The 24,791-nt window shown below is 38.9% G+C and overlaps 1 protein-coding gene across 1 annotated transcript in view; it reads right to left on the reverse strand.

Moving 5' to 3' along the window:
• The window catches only part of gfra1a (gdnf family receptor alpha 1a), a 73,922-nt gene that overhangs the window by 8,728 nt on the left and 40,403 nt on the right, over positions 1-24,791 (reverse strand). The window contains exons 4-6 of the mRNA XM_039671865.2: positions 7,787-8,138; positions 6,396-6,505; positions 5,272-5,406 (exon numbers count right to left, since the gene is read on the reverse strand). Of these exons, the coding sequence (XP_039527799.1) occupies positions 5,272-5,406; positions 6,396-6,505; positions 7,787-8,138 (597 nt within the window). The remainder of the gene's footprint in view (positions 1-5,271; positions 5,407-6,395; positions 6,506-7,786; positions 8,139-24,791) is intronic.

Here is a 24,791-nt window from a genome sequence, read left to right on the forward strand (position 1 = left end):
ATTTGGTCCACACAATGTAATATAAACATGCGCACACACACACTGTACTGTATGTGTTTGTTGTGCGTTTTGTTTTTGTTTTTACCTCCCTCTCTTGTACGCCTCCTATTCACTTTGAGGTTCCTGTGATAGGCTGTGTCAGCTGTCAATTATTATCAGGGCTTTGTATGCTGCTCCAATCTGCTGTTGCACTACTATTTTAAAAGACTCTAAAAGAATTCCTTTAATTAAAACACTTAAATTAGATTTTGAATCTCAGATTTTCAGACCCCGTGTGTCTTTTAGATTGGGCCAGTATGTTTTTGGGAAGGTCCAATGCTGTACAACAGTCTGAGTATACCAGTATTGCTGGCAATAAAGGTGCAGGTGAATATTAGAGTGGAAATTAACATTGTCAACAATTGTTTAAAACTATTGAAAAATCTCAGTTTTACTCGAGCTATCTGTTCTGCTGAAGCTTCGCTCTGCTCAATCCTGTGCTGAGGACAGCGTGTTCCAAGGGCAGACAGACGCATAACGCTCAGGGGCGAGTGTAGGGTGTGAGGCCAAAGCGCTTCATCATAGCCTCCTAAACACCCAGATACTGACGGCGCTGGGAACAAACCCCCAGAACTGTCATGTTGCCTTAACACTGAATTCCGGTAATGAGACACGAGAGAATGAGGTAATGAGAAGAAGAGAAGGAAAGAAAAATAAAGATGCAGTTTAACCCAGTTTAACCTCCTGAAGAGTCTCCTTCAACATCCCCTCAAAGCCCTCAGCACTAAAAGAAACAGACCAAATTAAGCTCAGACTGTTCACAGATACACTCTTCCTACAGTGAATCCACCCTGGCCTAAACATTCCAAATAGGAAATAAACTTTTTTTGCCCACCATCCACAGTTGCTAAATGGTACATTTTTACCAGCTACAAACAGCCATTCTTTAAATCAAAAAAAAAAAAAAAAAAAATATATATATATATATATATATATATATATTTTTTTTTTTTGATTTAAAGAATATATATATATATATATATATATATATATATATATATATATATATATATATATATTAGGGCTGTCAAACGATTAATCACATCTAAAATAAAAGTTTGTGTTTACATAATATATGTGGGTGCACTGAGTGTAATTATTTTATATATATAAATACACACACATGCTTGTATATATTTTAGAAATATTTTCATGTATATACTGTATATAGATTTATATATAATTTATATGATATGTAAATATAAATATTTCATATATAAACAAAACAATTTCTTAAATATACATGCATGTGTGTGTATTTATATATATATATACAAAATAATTATATATAGTGCACCCACATATATTATGTAAACACAAACTTTTATTTTGGATGCGATTAATCGCGATTAATCGTTTGACAGCCCTAATATATATATATATATATATATATACACTCACCGGCCACTTTATTAGGTACCCCATGCTAGTAACGGGTTGGACCCCCTTTTGCCTTCAGAACTGCCTCAATTCTTCGTGGCATAGATTCAACAAGGTGCTGGAAGAATTCCTCAGGGAGTTTGGTCCATATTGACATGATGGCATCACACAGTTGCCGCAGATTTGTCGGCTGCACATCCATGATGCGAATCTCCCGTTCCACCACATCCCAAAGATGCTCTATTGGATTGAGATCTGGTGACTGTGGAGGCCATCTGAGTACAGCGAACTCATTGTCATGTTCAAGAAACCAGTCTGAGATGATTCCAGCTTTATGACATGGCGCATTATCCTGCTGAAAGTAGCCATCAGAAGTTGGGTACATTGTGGTCATAAAGGGATGGACATGGTCAGCAACAATACTCAGGTAGGCTGTGGCGTTGCAACGATGCTCAATTGGTACCAAGGGGCCCAAAGAGTGCCAAGAAAATATTCCCCACACCATGACACCACCACCACCAGCCTGAACCGTTGATACAAGACAGGATGGATCCATGCTTTCATGTTGTAGACGCCAAATTCTGACCCTACCATCCGAATGTCGCAGCAGAAATCGAGACTCATCAGACCAGGCAACGTTTTTCCAATCTTCTATTGTCCAATTTCGATGAGCTTGTGCAAATTGTAGCCTCAGTTTCCTGTTCTTAGCTGAAAGGAGTGGCACCCGGTGTGGTCTTCTGCTGCTGTAGCCCATCTGCCTCAAAGTTCGACGTACTGTGCGTTCAGAGATGCTCTTCTGCCCACCTTGGTTGTAACGGGTGGTTATTTGAGTCACTGTTGCCCTTCTATCAGCTCGAACCAGTCTGGCCATTCTCCTCTGACCTCTGGCATCAACAAGGCATTTCCGCCCACAGAACTGCCGCTCACTGGATGTTTTTTCTTTTTCGGACCATTCTCTGTAAACCCTAGAGATGGTTGTGCGTGAAAATCCCAGTAGATTAGCAGTTTCTGAAATACTCAGACCAGCCCTTCTGGCACCAACAATCATGCCACGTTCAAAGTCACTCAAATCACCTTTCTTCCCCATACTGATGCTCGGTTTGAACTGCAGGAGATTGTCTTGACCATGTCTACATGCCTAAATGCACTGAGTTGCCGCCATGTGATTGGCTGCTTAGAAATTAAGTGTTAACGAGCAGTTGGACAGGTGTACCTAATAAAGTGGCCGGTGAGTGTATATATATATATATATATATATATATATATATATATATATATATATGTACACACTACAACTTGATCAGCATGATTACTTTGAGATTATCAAATCACAAGGGCTGTGATTTTACCAAGTAAAGCTATAAAGAGCGGTGTATTTTTAGTAAAATAATACAACAGTAATATTTCTTCTTTTTGTTATAATAATCATAATAATAATAATCATTATTGATGTGGTAACACTTTAGTTTAGGGTACAATTCTCACTATCAACATGTTGCTTATTAACATGCATATTACTAGGATATAGGCACATATTAATGCATTATTCTACATCGCTTAATCCTACCCAATACCTAAACTTAACAACTACCTTACTAACTATTAATAAGCAGTAATTAGGAGTTTATTGAGGCAAAAGTTGAAATTAAAAGTTAGTAAATAGTAAGAATTGGACCCTAATCTCAAAAACAATTTATCAGAGAAATCACAATTTGATTTCTTCTGTGAACAGATCTTTTAGCAGGGAATTGTTTCAAAAAGCCCTTGGCATGTTGACAGGACCTTCTTCGTCCATTATTATTTCAATTAATTTCAACGATGTCCAGCACAAGAAACTTAGTTCAAGTGCTTTCTAAACGGATCCCTCATGGATCTTTCAGTATTACAAGCCCTCCCTGAAAGCTCGCTCTTTGCTGTTTCCACTTTGTCTTTTACGCCATACTAAGAGTTTATGGGAACAAAAGGAAACACTTGGTGCAGTTGAGGAAGTGTAGCGAGCCAGAGATGTACAAGAGAAAGGGTAAAGAAAGAAGTGCACCTAAAAGGAAGATGGAAGAGCCTTTTTAGAGGCAGAGATAAAAACGGGCTGACAGCCGGACAGCTAAAAGCCTTGAAAAACAACTTGCTGGAATCTGAAGAGATGGACAGAGCAAAGGGAGAATGAGACAAATGGACAGTTAGGAGAGAGATGGCATGGATGGACGCACAGAGTTTAATGGAGAGAAAACAAGACAGAAAAAGCAGAAGATGAGGAGTGTTGTTTGAAGCTCAGATTGGCGTGCCTATTTTATCTATTATACTATGGGACTCTGTTGAATGCTTGATTCTGATTGATTGACGAACGTCTCCAACCCCAAGTTCCAGGCAGGTCTTGACTGCATTTCAGTTCTTTATCACTTCGCCAAATGATTTCAGTTATTTCAAAGGTCCTTTCAGCCTTTAAAAGAAAACGAACCACAAAACCCTACAAAGACATTGACCAAGCAAATAAATATATTTAAAAAAATGATTTTTCATGTTCATTTCCATGTTTTCCTCATGAAATTTCATGGATTTCATTATCTATGAAAACCTTGCTCTTTCTCTCTCTGTCATAAATGCACACACAGTATAGCCACACAGACGGAAACATTCACACACAGAAACTTCTTGTCAGAACTGCCCTGCAATTTTATCAATAATATAGTTTTGCATCTGCAAAACTACATGACTATTCTCAGTATTGAGGAGTAACACCAAACTTTGTTGAGACCAATCAAGCAATCTAACCAATTGTCAGCTCTTAAATTCTGTTATGAAATTAGAAATGGAAACTTGGGGTGAGATATTAGTCCTAAACACAAGATAGTTTTAAGGACAAAAACCTGACAAATGTTTTGAAATAAAATATCTGAACAATTTATTGAGTTGTTATAAGCTAATAGCCTAATCTCGGCCATCAAACTATTTGAAAAATAACGCACACCCAAGGTGATTTCATTTGCTTGGTCAATATCTTACAAATAATACAGCTTACGTAAATGAAGCTGTCACTTATTGTTTTGCCTTACTTTCCTAAAGAGCCTAAATATTACCCCAAATATTAAATATTTCCTAAAGAGTAGTCACAGCAGGCGCGATGACTACACAAACTTAGTCTGGTCACGCTGGAAGCTGGGCACTATTTTCAGGCGCTGTGTCATAACATTACGCCTGCTGCACTCATGATACGCATCAAGTTTCCTGATTAGTACGCAGGAATGAGAGTATAGTTCCTAGTCATATCAGCCTAGAAAATCGCAACTTTACATTTTCCGTCCGTCTTAGTGCACGATGTAACTATAGAAGAGTCAAGTTTTAAATAGGAAAAATATCGAAACACTTTGGTAATTTTTTTGGGAGAAATGCTTATGGTCTTGTGCACTTCAATGATATATGCTAAGCCATGCTAAAAGTGGTCCCGCCAGAACCGGAGATTGGCTGAATGGATTCAATAACAGTAAAACTCAACAGTTTAACTCTGGGGGAGTTGTAAAATGAGCGTATTTCCAAAAAAAGTGGAGTATCCCTTTAAGACTACAATTGAGGCATTTTAGGTAGTTCAGAAACAGTGCTGATTGATATAGTTACTGATCTAGAGAACTATACTACTGTTTTCATTTAATTGGTCCCTAAACATTTTGATTTGGTTTTGCAGCAAAACTAATTCAAAATGTTTAGATCTCATCAAAACACTGAAAATGTAAAAAAAAGAGATCTATTTGTTATATGGCCTAGCCCTAACACAAACTCCACATGTAAATCAGCAAGTGTGCCTCAGATTTTACTTTAGACAGAAGGGAGAGTCGGGGGAAGTGCAGTACAGTAACTCACGCAGGCAAGTGTTGTCAGTGAAGAACTCTGTGAATCTGTCGCATTCCTCTTTGCTGTTGCCGCTGTTGCTGCAGTCGCAGAATGGAGACACGCTGATCTTGGGTGAACGCAGATAATTTGGGGTCATCACCGTACCTGGATAACAAAAGAACACATGTTGCAACATTCTTTAAGATATTGTATTTTAAAAATGAAATTTCAAAGCTAAATATATGCTTGATGTGTCCCTTGTCATCTTAGATTACCCGTTATCTTATTCTCACTGAGTTTTCTAAAAAAAATAATAATAATTTTGGTGCAGTGTGCCTCATAAAAACTATACTGTGGGGATGTGACACTGTTAGCCCACAAAGTGAAACAGTCTCCCACTGGTAGAACAACAACATGAGCTAATCACAGATTAATAGCTGCACTGCTGTATCCCCATGTGTCCAGCTGCTGTTTCTGTGTGTGCTGCACACACAACATTCGGAGGACTTTCAGCACAAGCAAAACATGAACAAGAGAACAAACATGCTTTCGCTACAGTATCTGTATCTCAGTGGATTGTATGAAGAGAACAAGCAGTCAGCCAGTATTAGTTAATGATCATATATCATGGTCTGCCTGAATACTCGATTCTGATTGGTTAGAAGATGTGTGATAAAACTGTTTACTGCACAGGTAGTTCCAAGTCAGTTTAATCACTGTTCTATATTAATGTGCTGCTTTCATGAAGCACACATGTCACTTGCACACACAGAAACAGGAGAACAGAAACATGTTGTCAATGCTGCCCTAGAGACTTTTATTAATAAATGAACTTACTAAATAATTAATTAATCGCTACTGAATCGCTATATTATATTACTCTGCAAGGAGGAAGTAACATTGCTGTTTTTGAAGTAATACAATCAAACATTAATGAAAGCTTTGAATTGTCAAAGTGGGCAAATGACATGGTATAAGTGGAATAATTAATGTCTAGCTGTGCATTAAACGAATTGAACGCTGCAGGCTCCACTTCACGTTGGGCGGTTATTTGCCTCCACGTTATGCATTAAAATGGTTTATTGCAAAGCTTATATCTTAAATTATCTTAAAAACATACATACTTGTTTATCCAAGTTACAAGACAGACTCACCAATGAGACCAGAGTACGACAGCAAGCAGTCAGCGTAGTTCTCCTTCAGACAACCAGAGAGAGAGCGGGGCTCAGACTGACAGTTAGTGAAGAAATCAGCCAGACGAGACCTGAAACACCAAAATACACTCTTTATATACAATAATTATCACCTTTTCTTGACATCTATTCTGGTAAAATGAGTACTAGCAACATTACTTTATAATTAAATACTGTTCAGTATAAATTAAATAAAACATATGTTGCCAAATCTCTGTTTGTAAAGCAAACAACACACACAGTTCTTGGCTGATAAATGTGTTGGAAGACTCTTAGCAGCAGTCTGTCGTAGTGTTAAGGACTGAGAAGGAATGTGTAAATGAATGTGCTGTGCTGTGTTTCCGAAGACACATGGTGTTGGAATAGTGTGGGATCTTTGCACAACTACACAGAGGCTAGAGATTTGGTACGCTAGGGGCTACACCTAGCATCACAATGATCATGGGTACATAAAAAGGATGGATTTAAAGAGAAAAGGCAAATAATGAGGAAAAAAAAAGCGAGCAGAATGGAGAATGTGAACTGTACAGACCCGGAGCACAAGTGCAAATATATTCCATTTATTTGTATAAGTGTCTAAGTGTGCCCCCAGAATGCCAAGCGGCGGCTCTTCTGATTGAGCAGGGTCATTAGATGTCGCTCTCTCTGTGCCTAAAGACGTTTGCTTCGCAAAACTACATCCACGTTGTGTCAATGAATCCTTAACAAGCCACTTAGATGACTCTGGGGTTGCTTTCTTCCTGCACAAACCAGATTTAGGGCTGCAGTTTTTATTGCTAGACTTCAATAATCACCTCGATTGTCCTCGCAATGTGCTCTCCTGCCTTACCTTAATAAACGCTTTATTTCCCAATAGATGCAGCTTAGCTGCTCATGGCCATTTCTGTCCCTAGTGGTGAATATGTGTTATTACAGATGGCTTGCTATTACAGATGGCATGTTGTGATCTCAGATTCAGTGTGGCATTTCTTAGCACCTCTAAATAGCTCATTTTGCACTGCCATGAGTTAATACACACAAGATAAGTGTTGCCGTGAAGTGTGGATGCATGGACTTTACTGGCGAAATGCTTCTCTTTTCTGCAGTTTTGTAATGTAATAATATAATTAAAAATATGATATACTATTATAACAATTTAAGTAAAAAGCAGACTTTATTTTAAATAAGTATTTGTGTTTTATTGTGAATTATTGTTCCTCACAAAAAAAAAATCACAAAAATACAAAAAAATCTAAACTTTCACTGAAGTAAAATGTTAATGATTTATTACTTTAACTTAATTAACCTAACAGTATTAAGAAAATGCTCAAGAGAAAAACATTTTAAGTTGCTTTTTGTAAACCAGTTCAGACCTGCAGATGTAGTTGGTCTTGCATGACGCTTGTAGTGTCAGGCAGTTAGGCCTTTCTTTGTCCTCGTATGAACAGGCTGGCACGATGGTCTGGCGTCTGCGCTCAGAGCAGGCCGACTGATCCCCTAGAGGACACGAGCAGAAGAGCATACCGTAGCTGTGCTTGGGTGGCACCTTGTCGAAGAATTGTCGCAGGGCTTTGTGGCACTTCCGTTTGTTGCAGACTTCAGCCGTCGAGACTCGGCTTGTGCAGGGGCTTATGTAAGCCGAACGGTATTTCTTACAGGTGTCGTTAAGGTTGCAGGCCTTTGCTGCATTCAAGCAGTTGTTCTCTTTTGCTAGCGCGGGCTCACCTGCAAAGACAGAGATACACAATAGAAATAAAATGAATTGGTGAAGAGTGTTCCTATTGACTGTAGTGTACAGTATTTAACAGTGTTAATTTTGACGGCAAACTTTGATTTAGTTGGAGTCATAGTCTGTAATATTTTAGTCATCTAAACGGTTTTAGTCAACTAAATATCATAAGATTCTCAAATAAAATTTAAGTTTAGTTAAATTTTAATGTATCAATTACTCTACAATTTCCAAACTCATGCACTCTTTTTGAACATCCAATATAGACAGATTTAACTGCTTTGACAAGAAAACACGTTTTATCTAAAATGAATAAAACCACTTCTCATAAAGAAACAAGAACATGTTCTTTTCAAGTAATGATATTCATACTTTATAACATAGTTGAATTGAACATTCTTTAGTCTTCCGAGCAGACATATTTATTTATTTCCTTTTTTCTTTTGTTGGATGATTAACATAAATGAAAGACAGCAGCAGGTTTATTAGACTGCTGTCACTTTAAGGCGAATACACAAATGCAAAACACGGATTCACATCCAATATTCTCCCAAATGTTTACGTTTAAGACATAACCGACTGTTTACATGAATACTTGCCAAAACTTTGGCATAATTTGTGTGTATTAGTCCGTTCGAGCACGAAAAGATGCAAAACAGAATTCAATTCAGTACTCGTACTTTGTGAAATATGGCTTTCTGAAAGACGGACTGAATTGAGCTCTCTTTCGCGTCGTCCCGCTTTATCAGATTTATCCATATGTCTGATCTTTCTCCCAGATGTTCACATTGAATGTTTTATGAGACATGCAGCAAGTGTATGCCAACTTATATCCCGCAGGGTAGATCAGCACGGTACAATTTAATTGTGCTATTCAGAAGCCAATCAGAATCAATAGCCAAACACTCTCCTTCTGTCAATCATTTTGCACGTCCTTTTGAGGTGGGGTTTTGCTGAGAGGGTGTGTGGTTGAAATGAGCATAATCAGCAGATTACATCACCTTTAAATCTGTAAAAATAAATAAATAACAAATTATGTAAACTTTTAAAAGTTAAAAAAATATTTCATAAGGGAAATAAAAAAGAAAATAGAACAAACAAACAATGAAAAAGAGTCTAATACTATCCACAGCCCTGCTACACCAAAAAAAAAAAAAAAAAAAAAAAAAATTATTTCATTTGAATACCCCATGGCACTGTCAGGCATGTGAATTAATCATCCATATTTCTGCAGGTCTGCCAAAACACAGAGGCTGTTTATAAGGAACCTGTTTTGTTTTTTTGTTTGTTTTAGGCTGTTTTTTTTTATGTTAAATGAAACAGTGCTCGTCCATTTGGATCCCTGGCTGCAGCCTAAACAAACAGTCATCTTGGCCGAACAGGGGAGTCATCAAAGCGGCCAGCGTGGCTCTTCTCTCGCTTGTCAGCTGCGGCTAATTGCTGGCTTTCTAGCACATTCCTCCATTAACTAACATTTCTGGAGACTTGCTGAGCTACAGCAGCATTTTGGTTTATAATGAGAGCCAATTAAAAACAAGAGATGGGTTGTATTAGAGCGAGGGTGGAGCGTACATGTGCATGTGTGTGTAAGGCCAGTGCTAATAAGATGGTTGTCTTTAAGGGAACCCAGGAGGAGACTGTATCCAGAGCCTATAGCAGCAGGAGGTGATGTCATTTGCTCATTTTGAATCAGACCAAGGCAAAAAACAAGTGTATGAAATGGTTTAAGCCACTTTTCCACAATCTCCAACATTAGCGTACAATACGATTGTCGCATTTTGCCCCCAGTGGCAGTCGCACAAATTTTTAAATCGGTTGTGAAGCAGCCATTTACCTTTGACTCTGTAAAATGAATGAATGATGAATGTATGAATATATCCACACAAAACTAATACGTCTGAAAGAAAAGCAGGGTTTCAAAAATCATTATGTAAAAATTATACAATTTTTATTTGTGCCTATTTTACAGAAATAATTAGTAATTCTCACCTCACGCTCATAGTTTTGATTATAATGCATCACATTGAGTCGCACGTGACCTAAAAAAATTCCCATACGCAAGTACTCCATGACAAATGACTGTTAAAAAAAATATTTATCATTGAAACACACTTTCTATAGATTTGTTAAAAAAAAAATCTGATTCATCTAGTAATAAAACAAGCGAAGCCTTTATGAGTGAGTCATAAATCCCTCTTTACCCCTTTAACCCCTTCTAATACCTGACTTATTGTGGTATGAAGCTTTTCATGATCTAATCAATTCCTGCCCTGGAATTTTTTTTCTTGTTGAAAATCCTGCTTCACTCAGAAATTGTGTAAGTAAAATGGACTGGTAACATTGTTTGCGTTGTGCTTCTGATATGTGCTTCTGAGTTATGACTCTCTATAACAAGTTAATGTCCATCTATGCTGAAGTCAAAAGTCATCAAAAAAGAAAGAAGAAAATAACAATCATCAAGGATGCATTAGGACATTTATAACGTTACAAGAGATTATATTACTTTTTAAAATGCTGTTCTGTCGATTCATGTCTATTCATCAAATAATCCTGAAAAAAAAAGAAAGAAAAGAAAAAAGACTAGCCTGGTAATGCCAAACCCTGCTACTTCGCTTTGCATCATAGACAGAGTCTGAAATGGCATAATTGAAAAGTGTTTTCTTTCTCGCGGAGGGGTGCTTGTCAGAAGTATAAAATCATTGGTTACCCGTAAACCAATCACATAACGTTTGGTCATGATCTTGATCTGTGTTATTCGCCAGCTCAGCCGCTTCAAACTTCCACTGTAAACATGCTGCGAAAATGAAACCGTTGAACGAAATACCGGAGTGAACATGGCTGACTGAGTTTTGCTGCGTCCTTAACTTGATTCTCCGTGGGTGCAACCAAGGAGGACTCAATTACAACTATCCCCTTGCTGGCCTTTGGCCTACCCAGTGTCTCGCTGACGATCGGTAATAGTTGATAAATTAAACTTTTCCCAAAACCTGTCGGGAGTAGGGCCACAACATCACCTCCATTCAAAATGTTTAACAAACACTCTTCTTGTTCAGGCTTCAGTTTGCCAATGCCAGGAATATTCTCCACAACAGAGCGAATTGCACCCCGTATCTCAATCCGCAGTCGTTTTCAATTTCCCTAACCTAAAAAAAGTACAGAAGCGAACTGAAATATAGAACGGAAGTTCGAAGTCTGACGCAGTCAGGCTAGAAAAAAACTGCATTAAGGTTTCAACTAAAATATAAAACAGCAAAACTGTTTTTAACATTAATAATAATAAGAAGAAATGTTAATTGAGCATTTATCAAATAATTGCAGCCTTGATAAGCATATTAAACTTTCTTTCAAAAACATAAAAAACCACACATATCTTTAAATAAATGTATTGTTTATAAAACAGTAGTGTATCTTCATGAGATGCACAACGACCCCTTGACCTTCCATAGAACAATGTAAAACAACACCACTCCACTCCATCTGTTAGCCGTCTGAACTGTAATTCCACACGCACACAAACACACACACACAACACAACACAAGCACCCACACACAGTAGCATCTACACACATTTAAAGTCCATCTGCCCAGGCATCTGTCCATTCAAGCCCTTCAGCACAGAAAAGTCTCTGTCTCTCTTTTTTTGCTCTCTGAGAGTGGGTGCTTATCTTTGTGTGGAAGAAAAAGTGGAATGCAATCTCGCCTATTCATAAACAGTGTGATGTTCTCAGTCAGAGCATCAGACATGCACACACACACTTTCACACAGACACCCGCTCTCTGCCGAGTTACACTACTGTCAGATGTCATCATCAAAAAAAAAAAAAAAGACATTCACACAGACTGTGTGTGCGTGATGTGCCCTTCTGATCTGATACCCCGAGGCTGACAATAATAAAATACCTATTCTGGCTTGGCACAAAGGGCTTCAGGTTGAAACAATCCTCTACAGCTGTCTGCATCATTCACCTCTTGTATGAACCCTTAGTACCAGATGTCAAAGGAGAGACTGACCGACTCACACATGAACACACACAGACACACAATCCATATAACCAGTATATAACCAGTGTCTAATTTACACTCATCAAGCACCACATAAAAGTAAAAAGGGGCTATGGCGGTTAAATAAAACGTATTTGCTTCCAGTTATAGCTGGTAATTTTTTGAAGAATTCCTATATATAATACAAAGTTTAAACCCAATTGTAATAGCAATTTACATTTTTTTTTTTTTTTTTTTTTACTAAATCTACTGGAATTAGTAAAATTATGCTCAATACAAGGCAAGCACTATTTAACTGGAGCGAATTAGAGGTGTGAGTGAGAGGAGGCAGGTGTCAATTCACCATTGGAGGGAAGATAGCGGGACCGCACAGTTGATGTTTTTGCCTGTGCCGCTGGACACAAAACGGACACAAATCGGAAAGACGGGAGACTGACAGGCTGCTCACCGGTCCGGTCTTCCGATTCCGGTCCCTGACCAGTCAATCGGTGCACATCTAAATCACACATTTACCAAACACCACACACACACACTGGGCATCTTGCCTGGTAGATAGAGCACAAACCCCCTCCCCTGCTGTGTCTCATCTCTGATAAAGCCTAAAATTGATTAGTGTCTCCTATTTCCTTCCTCTTTTGGCTCTAATTTTCAATTTGCAGGAGAATCAGTCTGAATAATGACCTTGAATGCTATTAGCAAACCTGAGCGTTTACAGATCTGCTTCTTGTGTTTTAGTTGGACCTCTATCATCTGTTCTTTTCCAGTACTAGTAAAAGTGATTTTTATTTATTTATATTGATTTACATTTAACCTTTAATTGGAGCCTTAGTGCAGCAGATAGAAGGTGGAGCTCACATAATCTCACAGGTTTGTGTTTTTGTAGCAGCTCAACCAGCAAAGTAAATGTAAAGGACTAATTCCTAGAAAAATTGGATGGATGGTTGGTTGGACATAATCTAAATGAAAACAATGAACTTGTTTTGCTGGTGCGTAGCAATACAGAGAAAATACACGGTCCAATTCAATAAAATGAGAGCAAAGGCACTGACTGTAGTCACTCTTTTAATTCTCTCTCTCGTCTCTGCTGTTTTAACATACTTTCTCTCCAGGATCAGAAAACAGAGGCCTGATTAAATCCTAATAAAAGCCTCACCTGAGGGTTAATGGGAAACGTACAGTGAAACGAGGAGGGGAGGCCAGCACGGTCCTCTCATACTTTATCTGGAACTGTAATGTCACCAGCGATTAGCAGAGAGGTCGTGGATTTGATTAAAACACCACCGTGATTAGAACCTGATGTCCTCTCGAGTGTGTGCACTGTGTGTGTGTGTGTGTGTGTTAGTCTCTCACTAAAACTTTTTATGTGCCCTTCAGGTGATTGTTTCTATAATTGTCTCTTCATTTGCTTTCTCTGCAGTCCAGTGACTGAAAGCAAAGACATTTTAATGAGACTAAAAGGATGGGAAACATTAAAAAATACTTCAAATAACACTGATAGATTGCTCACTGGAGATGTTTGATAAAATAAGGAAAGGACTGTGATTGATAATGTGTTGTAATTAGTCAGCTATAGGGGCTCTGCCAATGAACCCTGTGAAATAAGTAAAGTAAAGTCGCCGGATTTGAGTCCTTCTCTTCGAGCGTCGCACACAGTGTGTGAAAGGCCCCAGGTGGCGTAGTCGAGCAACCTAGAGTCAAAACCTTTGTCATGACTCCTGTGGTCACATATACAACTGAAACATCATGCAATAAAAGATATGAGTAACAGGTCATTTTGTTGATGGTTTGGTTTCTATTCCTAACATTGTGTTTAGTAGCCTCACCCACAGCAAAATCTCTTTCAAAATACTAATTTCCAATTACTGTACATTAAAGCTGCAGTCCACAGTTTTTCCTCTTTGTTGCCATCTCTGTTTGAAATCTGCAATTGCAGTGATTTGCGAAATTATCAACTTTATGTGAGTACCTCGGCACGGCAGAGCGCGGGCGAATCCAATGTTTGAGGAGAGCGTGCGGCTGTCAGTCACCGCGCCGATGTGGATAATGGCATCCGCAATCACAGATTCTACTTTTTGGAAGTACGACCAACATAATAATTTTCAGCCTAAAATGTCATCTGAACAAGCAAATAACATCGACTTTTGCTCTTCTGATCAACTAACTAAAAAAAAACATTGCAGTAAATCGCGCCGTTCCCGTTCAGTTGATAACGTCTGACGTAGTCTGAAGAGTGCTGTTGTTTACAATGAGCAAGTGTGTCTGTGTTCTTCACAAAGACTCTCCCAGATGTCTTCTACAGCATGAGTGCAGTGGTGAACTACTGTTTTAACAACAAATTTCTAAGGGTTTGCATAGTTTGCCCCTTTTTGGCCCAACCAGACCTTGCTCCACTTGACAGCCTTCCTGACTTCCCATGAATGCATTTTCAGGGATGAGGCATGATGGCACCTGCGTTCTGACCCTTGGAGATCCCGAGCCGGTCTTACACTGGACGTGGAGGTTCAGGTGGCTATCACAGGAACTTGTGGTAGTTACCATCACTTCTGCGAGCACCCTCTAAGGAAAGAGGTAGTGTGCTTACGCATTAGAAGCGGAACATATTCGTTGAGTGAGTCTTCTCTCAGTGAGGAAATCCTGAAAGCTTTCGATCATTTCAGTGCTCTCTTTCCTGCAAGTTGGGTGGAGTAGGCTGTTCCTCCACTCTCAAAATGATGTTGCCACTGTCTTGGCACACATTGTGATGCAGAAGCATGGAAAGCACGTCCTGATCGTCAGGTTCCTGAGGGAGCTAAGGAAAATGTCCTTGCGCCCCTCTTTATCCTTGTGGGCCTTATCTCTGGTGCAACTGCTGCAGAGACCGCCCTTGAGCCACTGTTAAAAATTCAGTGAAAACAGTTCTCCTGTTCGCATGATCTGTACTAGAGGGTAGGGACTTGCTCGCTTTCGGTCAACGAATTCTGCCTAGAGTTCACGCCGACTACTCTCACGAGCTGAGACCCCGGACTGGATTGTGCCCAAGGTTCCCACCTCTCCCATAATAGGATCAGGTAGTGAGCCTGCAAGCGCTGCCCAGGAGGAGGCATACCCAGCTGTCCGCTTCATAGCGGTTTTACGTGTACAGAACGCAAGCCTTAGACCTCAGACCAGCTCTTATTTGTTAGATTCAACAGAGAGGGAAGGCTGTTTCCAAGCAAAGTTGGCCCACTGATGGTGGCTGCCTTCATTTCGGTGAAAAATTCTGAGATGCTCGTGTCCTCTTAGGTGTTATGAGCTCCTCTATAATGAGGGTGTGCTACGCCTGGGCGTTGACAGGGATGCTTTGCTGACAGATTCTAGAGTTGGGGGCTGGGCAACACCTAGTTTGAACCGCTGCTTCCGTGGACTCCCTTCTCCTGAAGCCAGTTTCACCATGAGCCCGGTTCAAGTGCCCTCCTATAGACTGGATATGTGCGCCTTCTACTCCAGTTCCTTTAAACTGAACCCTGTTGATTGCCTCCACACACCTTTGACATCGGACGTGCGGAACGTCTGGTGTTAGGCCTACCACTCGTAAGCAGTGTGGAACCTGTGTTAGGCTGGGTCCATATGTCGCGGTCCCTACGGTGACCCCATATATGTTCTCTTCCACAATATGGCTCCCTTCGGTGAGTCCGTGTCTTCCCTCTGCCGTCACTGTCCGGTGAGTCTCCCCCCTGTCATAGGCTGGAGCCACCCAAGTGACATTCCATATGTCGTACTGCCCGGTTATCCGCCCAGTTCATATGTGTATTCTCCACGTTACTTCCCTCCGGGTTGGTTGAGGCTTCCCCAGCATCCCTTCCTTCCAATGTGCAGGGAACACTTTCCCAGTGGTCCTGTAGGAACAGCTGTGACTCCCTTGACCTAAGCCCTGTCCTTCCCTGCCTTAAAATTGCAGGGGCATCAGGAGGCTTTGTCTTGGCACTGGAAGATGGCAGCTTTAGTGGCGTTTTCAAACGTTATCCCCATTCAGTCGGACGTCCATTTTCTTCCCCTCTCTTTTAGTTCTTTGTAGTGCTTAATAAACTTTCTATTTCTGCAAACAATCCTCCAGTGTAATAACGGCAAATGAAACAGTAGCCGTCCTGTAACTCAAGACCTCTGTAATTGATCACTGAAGCCCTTGTTCTGTCTCTCATCACTCATTCGATCAAGGTGGCATGCTCTCGGAGAAGGACATTCCTTCAGGATGCAAAGGGTTTTGGCAGTGACTGGTTAAATCCTAGGGTAATGGTTGGTTTGCTAAGGAAACCAGTGTTGACAAGATTATGTTGGCTTAGAAAATTTGATACTTAGTATTAGTAACAATTTGAGTAATTCTGTGTAAACTAGCAATTTATGCCTTGGCTATGTGATTAGCCTGCAGGACTTATGAGCAGTACCCATTTTATTTTTAATATGTCATGTATCTCCACTCCCACCAAAATGGGAGGTTGTTTGAGAAGTTAACGTTCCTCAAACACATACACACTCCCTCCAGCTTTAGTATCATCATCCAGCTAGAACTCTCAAATGATGAGGATTCATGGCCCTGACTGCCTGCTCGATCCTGGCCCTGTACACAAACATGATCTGTGAGGCATTAATATGCACTGCCCGAACCCCCATCCCCCCTACCACCCCATCCCCCTCCCGCATGTCACAGAGATATACTGTTTTAGCCCCAGAGTACCAACACACTAAGAGACCTCCGTTTGAGGGGAAGTTATACTACTGAGAATCATTAGACCTGCTGCTGTATTTGCATGGATGCAATAGATAGTAGAGCCGTGATCTATTTCCCATGATTGGAAGTGTTTATTTATTAATTAATGGAGGTCCTTCACATAGGCAAAGCAATATTGTATAGCACATTTCATACAGTGGTAATTCAATAATAAAAGTTTAATTTAGAAATACATTAAAACAAAACATAAACCTAAACACTCTTCAACATATATGGATTTCATGTTTTTTTCATTGGTTTCATACATTAAATGTGAACACTGATGATTATATTGCAATACTTCCTGTCAAATTGTAATGACCTCAACTTAAAGGTTCCACAATGGCATCAGAAAGAGAGTGAGGACCATCTACAGCACAATGAAGCAGGGCGTGCAGTTTGCCGGAGTTTACAGTTGCTACAGGTCTTGATAAACATGGCCAAAAACAACATTATTAAGTTCGTTTGGGCAGTTTGCGATATAAACTATATTTTTCAGGTCCAAACTTCTTAACTTTGAATAATTTTCCATTTCATTTGGAATCGATCAACTTACCAAAGTGAGACAGAATGGTGAAAATTCAGAGAAAGTGCATATATTGCCAGAGGCTTAAAGTGTAGTAAACCTCCACAGTGCAATCAGGCTAAAGCAGCAGTGCTTGGCTCTGATTGGCAAGTACTTGTTGCATCAAAACTGGCAGAACTGATAGAGGCCATCTGCTCTGAAATTCAGAGGGCTATGCGGCTTACCAAGCGCCCTTAAAATGACAGCTAAAACTACTATTGAAACTTGTGAAGCATCAGACAGCTCTAGTCCTATGACATCTGACAGACGTCACAGTCATCACTGCTCTCTTTATCACTGCGCCTACTGACTATGAGTCAAAGGTCACACTGAAGTGAAGAGACATCGCATCAGAGCCCGCCAGGCAGCTCTACGAATCCTCTAAGAAAGAAGGAACGATGTGGGAGGGAAAATACTTAGACGGCAGTCACGTTCAATAGGCGCCCACTGACTGAACTTCTCATAAAGGACCGGAAAAGTGAGAGATCGCTGTGAGCTAATGCGGAAACCCACTGGGAGTGGAGTTTCAGTGTGGCTATCTAAACTGGCAGTCGCCTGCTACATTTCTAAATCATACAAGTACAGTACTATTTCTTTGTGCTCACATTCACAAACAAAAATACAGAGAGCTGTTTAGCAGCCGCATGGGCTTTTGAAATGAGAAAGCAAAATTTGGCTGAGATGCAACAAATGGCATGTTTTAACATGCATTCTCACATCATCTCAGTTTTATTGCTGTTTGAACTCAGTTTAAACAATTTTTCAAAAGCATGGCTTATCCACAAAATTAATAGTTTTCTAGTCTTAGTTTTAGATTTAAATTGACCACTGCATCGGGTCTCATTCTGTTTTTTCAATGTCTCATACATTTAATTTTTTGTTAGGAAGCTGTTAAAAATAGTAAAATTTTTAAAGTTGCAATGAACAGAAGTGGTTTCTTCCGTATTGATAGATCTCAGTTAAACAGATTATCTAAAAAGAAAAAAAATGTAGGGCGTGAACTTGGTTCAACCCAACAGTTGAGGATGCAGGCAGATCTGAATGAAAGCTTGCAGTGATTGTAAAGAGGGACAGAGTTTGAGCAGTGTGAGGATCAAAATTATTGGAGATCAAGTTTTGACATTTTGAATAAAAATTACGAGGTCAAATATAAAAATGAGGAAAGCACTGAAGAATTGTTTACAATAAGACAACTTTTTTTTTTCATGCCGACTTTGAAAGCACAACTCAGGACCTGGTTACATTCAGATGCAAACCATCTAGCTCATTAACGCACACATTTTTTCCTATGTGAGGTGGAACATAAATCAGCCCAATTATACAGGGCTAAGACGGTATACTCAACTAGTCCTTCAGACAACCCATTGGCTAGTTGATTATGAAAATATGTAGTTCTATGCATCACTACTATTTTTTTTTTTTTTTTTTTTAGCCAACATCTATTTTTCGCAAATGAAACAAAATAAAAAAAGTTAGGCAAGTTGACAGTTATACATGTATTTAAATCAGCATCCCACCACTTTAAATAACTATATGAGACACTTGTAGTTGGTTGCGCTTATAGTGTTCAGCGGTGCAAAAGTCATCAGAGAATGTAATCTCACTTGTTCTCTCCCCCGCTTTTAAGAGTCCCTGGTCTATTATTATCTCAGTGATATGATATTTCTCTTTGTCATTCTTGTCATTACTCAGAATGTCAGCTGCCAATCATAGGAGCCATGCAGGAGAAATGAACAGTCTGTTCTAAACGCTGAAAACTACAGCTTTCATTCAGTTCGAGAGGTTACGACAGGGATTCATGTATCTAAAGGGATTTTCAGACACCTGAGAAAAAAAAAAACTCTCAAAGAAGGACTCATTTGATATCTAAACTTACAAGAGATGGTTGAATATAAAAACGAAAAACAACATCCACATAAATTACCTCATATTAGATACAAAATTAAGGAGAGTATTTGAGTTGAATTGTTCTAGAAGACAGAAACAAGAGCTTATAGATAACAAAGTGATTAACATAATGTGACAATCTACAATCATAAACGTTTAATCTACACAGTTGGTGGTTACAGTTGAAAGGTTTACATTTAACCGAAAAACAAGCATTGTCTCCAGTCTATCAACCTTTATAATTGGGCTGTGGTGTTACTGAATTCACAAAGCATTGCAGACTCACAGGTTTGATTGATGATGCTCATTTTCTAAGCACTGTCTTCGACACTTAAAGTGCATATGACCTAGTTCTGTTGGCTATACATTTTTAATTTAACAGCCACAGTGCCAAAATATGCCCTAAAGATGGATGACTACTGCACTCCTAATTCTGGCAGGTATAGTTGAGGTTTACACAGCAAAAACAGTCAGGTTTGGCAGAGATGGCATACTGTACATTATAACATCATGATGCCAACTGTACACTTTTTTTTTTTTTTTTTTTTTTTTTTTTTTTACAATAGTTAGGTAGTTAGGGTAGGATTTATAACACTGGCCATTTATCATACATAACAAGTACATAATTATTTGCTTATCATATTGGCCATCCCAGAAAGAAATTGAGAAAGAAAGAAAGAAAAAGAAAGAAAGAAAAAAATAAAGGCGCACTTCACTGCTCTCAAATTTAATTGGAGGAGATGTAGGGTCTCTGGAGAATCTGTCTCTCTGCCCTCAAAGAAACAGCAATGATGCAAAGATATTTTTTCACATCAAACACACCAACAATAATACTCTCCTGCATTTTGTTCCTTCTTTGAACGCTAAAAATGCTGGTGTTTCATTCAATGTCACTGTTGCTGGAGTTTGGATATTTGGTATCAAACTTACAAAACTAAAGTAAAAGGTGAGGTGGGGGTCGTTTGGCGGAAGAACTGAAAACAATGCAACGCACAACATCCTGCTTTTATTTATTCCCAAATCGCTCGCTTACAACAGTTGGGAGGTAAAGGAACAAGCCAATGAGGCCATTATTACCTAATGAGATTATCTAATGACTTCACAGGGGTTCCAGAGCCAATAACTGCCAGATAACTTCCCCCTGTAATCATTTGGAAATACCAGTGTGTGCTTCCTCGACATTAAGCCAACATTTTAATCACATTGTCTGAGTGCTTCATAGAGCACAGCAAGTCTGGTTTGTTGAAAACACTCTTTGATTAGCTGGATTAGTGATGTTCACGATTTAATCCACAAAACCATCACCATGCACCAAAACCACAGTTTATTTTTTGGATTTTTTCTTGTCGTAAAAAATACTAGAAACATAGATCTAGGGTGCATATGATCGTGCAAATTTGCAATCAAAGCATAATCTGATTTTTGGTTTGGCTGATGAAAGTTTTATTTTAATGTCTAACAATCATAGAAGCAGCAAAAGAACATTTTAGAAAGTGAGCCTACAGTATGGCTGAATTTGAATCAGACAGCACACACAGATTCACCTTACTTCCCTTTTTTTTCAGTTTATATAGTGGCACATTCAAATGAATGTATAGATGCACAAGCGCTTTCCATAAAATCAGATCCATCATCTTCATGAATGCATGGCACATAATTAATGGTGCATTGGAAGTGAGAGGATGTATACTCTGAAACAGTCGCTCATCTTGGTTTGTCAGGCCTCTGTCGGCATACTTTACTGTGGTCAGACGAGATATGCTTTATGACCTCTCATTATACCCATTACTATGGAGGTCAGTCAGGACATACTGGTGGGTTATCTACAGGACTATAAACCACAGCACAATGAGAAAGGCTGCATCCATCACTCATACAGCTCAGACTATGAAGAGATGGCGAGGGGGCTAGAGCAGGAAAAAAAGAAAAGAAAGAGAAGACATTGATAATAAATGAAGGAGTGAATCAATAGCTGGGGAAGATGTGATGATGAAATCTTTCAGTGTGAGTGTTAGTGATGAAACCCAGACAGACATAAATAAAGAATTAACAGTCTGGGGAAAAACGGAATCAGTTCCCATACCCAGTTTTATGACATTAAGTGCAGTAAAAGCCAAACAAGGTTCTAACACTTAATGACCAATGAATTTGCATGACTTTTTCCGTGACCTTCCACATTCCTTATTTTTTCTTTTGCACGTGCAATTTGAGCCTTCGGGCCTACTTTACGATCTATAGTTATTATTAGCTTGTATCATGAGCTGTCCATTAATGAATCACACGATGGATCACACAATAACACTACAAAAGAGCAATATCAATCCAATGAAATATGACCTTTCATGTTATACTTTTTTATATTCTATGATATACATTAATGTTCAAAAGTTTGGGATTGTTAAGATTTGTTTTTAAAAGAAGCCTCTATTCTCACCAAGTCTGCATTTTTGAAAAAACATAGTATTAAGAGTAATATTGTGATATATTACTACAATGTCACATGATCCATCAGAAATCATTCTAATGTGCTTACTTGGTGCTCATTAAACATTTCTTATGATCAATGTTGAAAACAGTTGTACTACTTCAATTTTTTTTGGAAACTGTGATGCATTTCAATCCATTTTTGAGGAATATAAAGTTTAAAGGAGCACTATTATTATTGTAAGTAATAGAATTCTTTCTCAACATTGTAAATGTCTTTATAAAACGTTTGATCGATTTAATGCATCCTTGAAGAATAAAAGTATAAATTGCTTTTGAACTTTTGAATGGTAGTAAATTGACTTTCCATAAACCCTGTAAATCATAGGCACAAATCTCTTATGAGAGACCATAAATACAGAATAAAAGCAGAAATAAAAGACAATGAGATCCAACTGGCTGTACTGCTCTGATTTTGGATGAAAGGAAGCAATTGTTCTCAAAGGTGGAAACATATGGCAGGGATCACTGCATATTAAGGGTGTGACGAAATCTCGTGCCACGAGATCTCACGAGACTAAAATATGACGAGATGTTGCACTGCGTTGACAAAAAATACAAAATTAAGGATCATTTTTGGCTTCAATATCTCAAAAAAGATGATACCCGTAGCATAAGCTAAACTTACACAATACGAGAGATTCTGGAGGCAGGCTTTGCAACTTAAAAAATGACAATCAGGCTGTATAGAATGCAACATGTTATTATTAGAAAATAGATGGAAAAAACATGAACGTCCGATTGGCGTCATTCAACACCAATTGTTTTTTTTACTATGGTTTCACACATTCACTTTTTGAAACATTGAGGCACGGATGTACCTAATGCAAATAAATAAAACATCTCCAGTTAACTAGCAGATCATTCATTTAGTTAGCTATTAAATAAGAGATCTAGAGCTAAAATCTGTTGTTTTGAGCTGAGTACTTATGCCCGCTGTTATCAGTTGCATGGATGACACAATCTTCACTCGGACACGTTTCAATCTATCGCCGTTGTGGAAACTCTATTCATTCCAGTGAAATCACAAAATAAAATGCACACAAACGTGTCCCTGCTTGATATAGACTGTAACCACTGATGGACATAGGCTATTCAGTTTTGATGAGAGAAAAAAAAAAAACCTGTAGCCTGCGAGTGCGCGAATTATAACCACTGATCTATATAATAAGATGTTCCTGATTTCGCTTCGTCCGTCGCGTTTGGCCTCTGAAAAAAAGCTTTTAAGGCTATCCTGCCTGGGCCTGGCCAAATTTGAAATGTCTCATTCAGTCGTTCGTTGTTTAGGTCTATATTACAGACGCTTTAGGCGTGTGCTTTATTTGAAATGCAGTGAAATGCAAACAAGCCTGTTGCTTTAGAACATAGCCAAAGGTGTATTTTTGCTTTATACATTTTAGGCTTATTCTCAAATTCAGATTGTGTTAGGGGGTGGGATTTTTACACAATGTTAATCGGACAATTTGACCAGAGAGATTTAATTTGGTCGGACATTTAATTTTTTTTCATTGCCAATGTCCGGTAATTACCGGACAATGGAAACCCTGAGAAAACTAAAACACAATGTCTTGCAAAGTTCTGTTGGAGAGCCGGTGGCTATTGCATCACTTATCAACCAGGGGTGCGTTTCCCGACAGCATCGTTAGCCAACTATGGTCGCAAGTTGGTCTCAATTTCTATTGAACTCTATTGGTTGCGACCATAGTTGACTAACGATGTGTTCGGGAAACGCACCCCAGACCAGTCAAAATCTAAAGACATTAAAGCACTTCCTCAGCTGATTATTTGTGTGACATCGATTGAAACACTGTAAAATGTGTTAAATGAAGCTGAAATTAGCACATTCCGGTTAAGCATAATCAAATAAACCAAAATATCTCATGGACACACACACACACACAAACACACCTGCACATGCATATCAGTTTAGTGTTTTATACTGCACATCAGCAAGGTAGTGAGTTTTTAGTGTGGCTCCATTTATAATCAAAAGAAACCATTATTTTTCCTCAGGAAAAAAAGCACTGTCATTTGTCCTTTGATAGTGAAGAGCGAGGAGATCAGACATTTTAGTAAGAGTTATGAGTTTAGTATGAGCTTGTCTGACAGGACGAACTTCAGTCTAAAGGAAACTGGATGACAGGAGATTAAAGTCACAGTCTGGACTCTCTGCAGCATTACAAGACAAGTGCCAGGTCTTTGATTTGTACTTAGAGTTAAGTGCCTGTATGCTGTGATGTATATTTAAAGACCAGTGCAGTAGAAAGGGAAATTTTTAAAAACGGGGAAGTTTGTAAAGGGTGAAATCAGGGGGCTTGAGTCTAGTTCTGTGTCGGGTGAAAGCGTACGCTGGTGATTTTGCATTAGTGCTGATTCCTGACCCACTGTAATGGACTGAATGATGGAAGAAATGTCTAGTTCAGCAATCGCTTTGAGCCAGAACACGAGGAATTGACTTGTATGCCGATCAATAGTCTGGTAGCACACCGCTAAATGAACAGGACACATTCAAAGATTTGTGTTCATCAAAGAACAAATCGATTTTTGTACTTCATGTAATAACTCTACTCTGGATGGGGAGCACAATTATTAAGCACAACTTAACATGTCACCCAACTGACTTTCCAACCGACTGAAAAGGCCAACGCAATGCTATATGAGCTTCCAGCAATAATTGATTCCAGAGCGCCATTTATGACTTGAACATGGGTGCTCATCTCATCTCCTCAGGGGTTTGACGTCCTGTGGGTTTTTATTCCAGCTGTGTTCTACTACACACTTATTTGACTAATTAGCAAGTTTTTAACTACAGTGGATGGTTATTAATAATGACAGCAAGGGCTGCATAAAATCATTACTTGACCATGTACAATAGATATAAACAGTAAACATACCAATTTTCAAAATTCATAATGTAATCTGTGGATTTCAAAGGATGGTGTTACAGGGTAGGCGGAAAACAGGACTAAATTAAAATTGTAATATTAT

The sequence above is a fragment of the Pimephales promelas genome, chromosome 11 (genome assembly GCF_988280905.1).
Source record: "Pimephales promelas chromosome 11, fPimPro1.hap1.1, whole genome shotgun sequence".
NCBI classification, from domain to species: domain Eukaryota; kingdom Metazoa; phylum Chordata; class Actinopteri; order Cypriniformes; family Leuciscidae; genus Pimephales; species Pimephales promelas.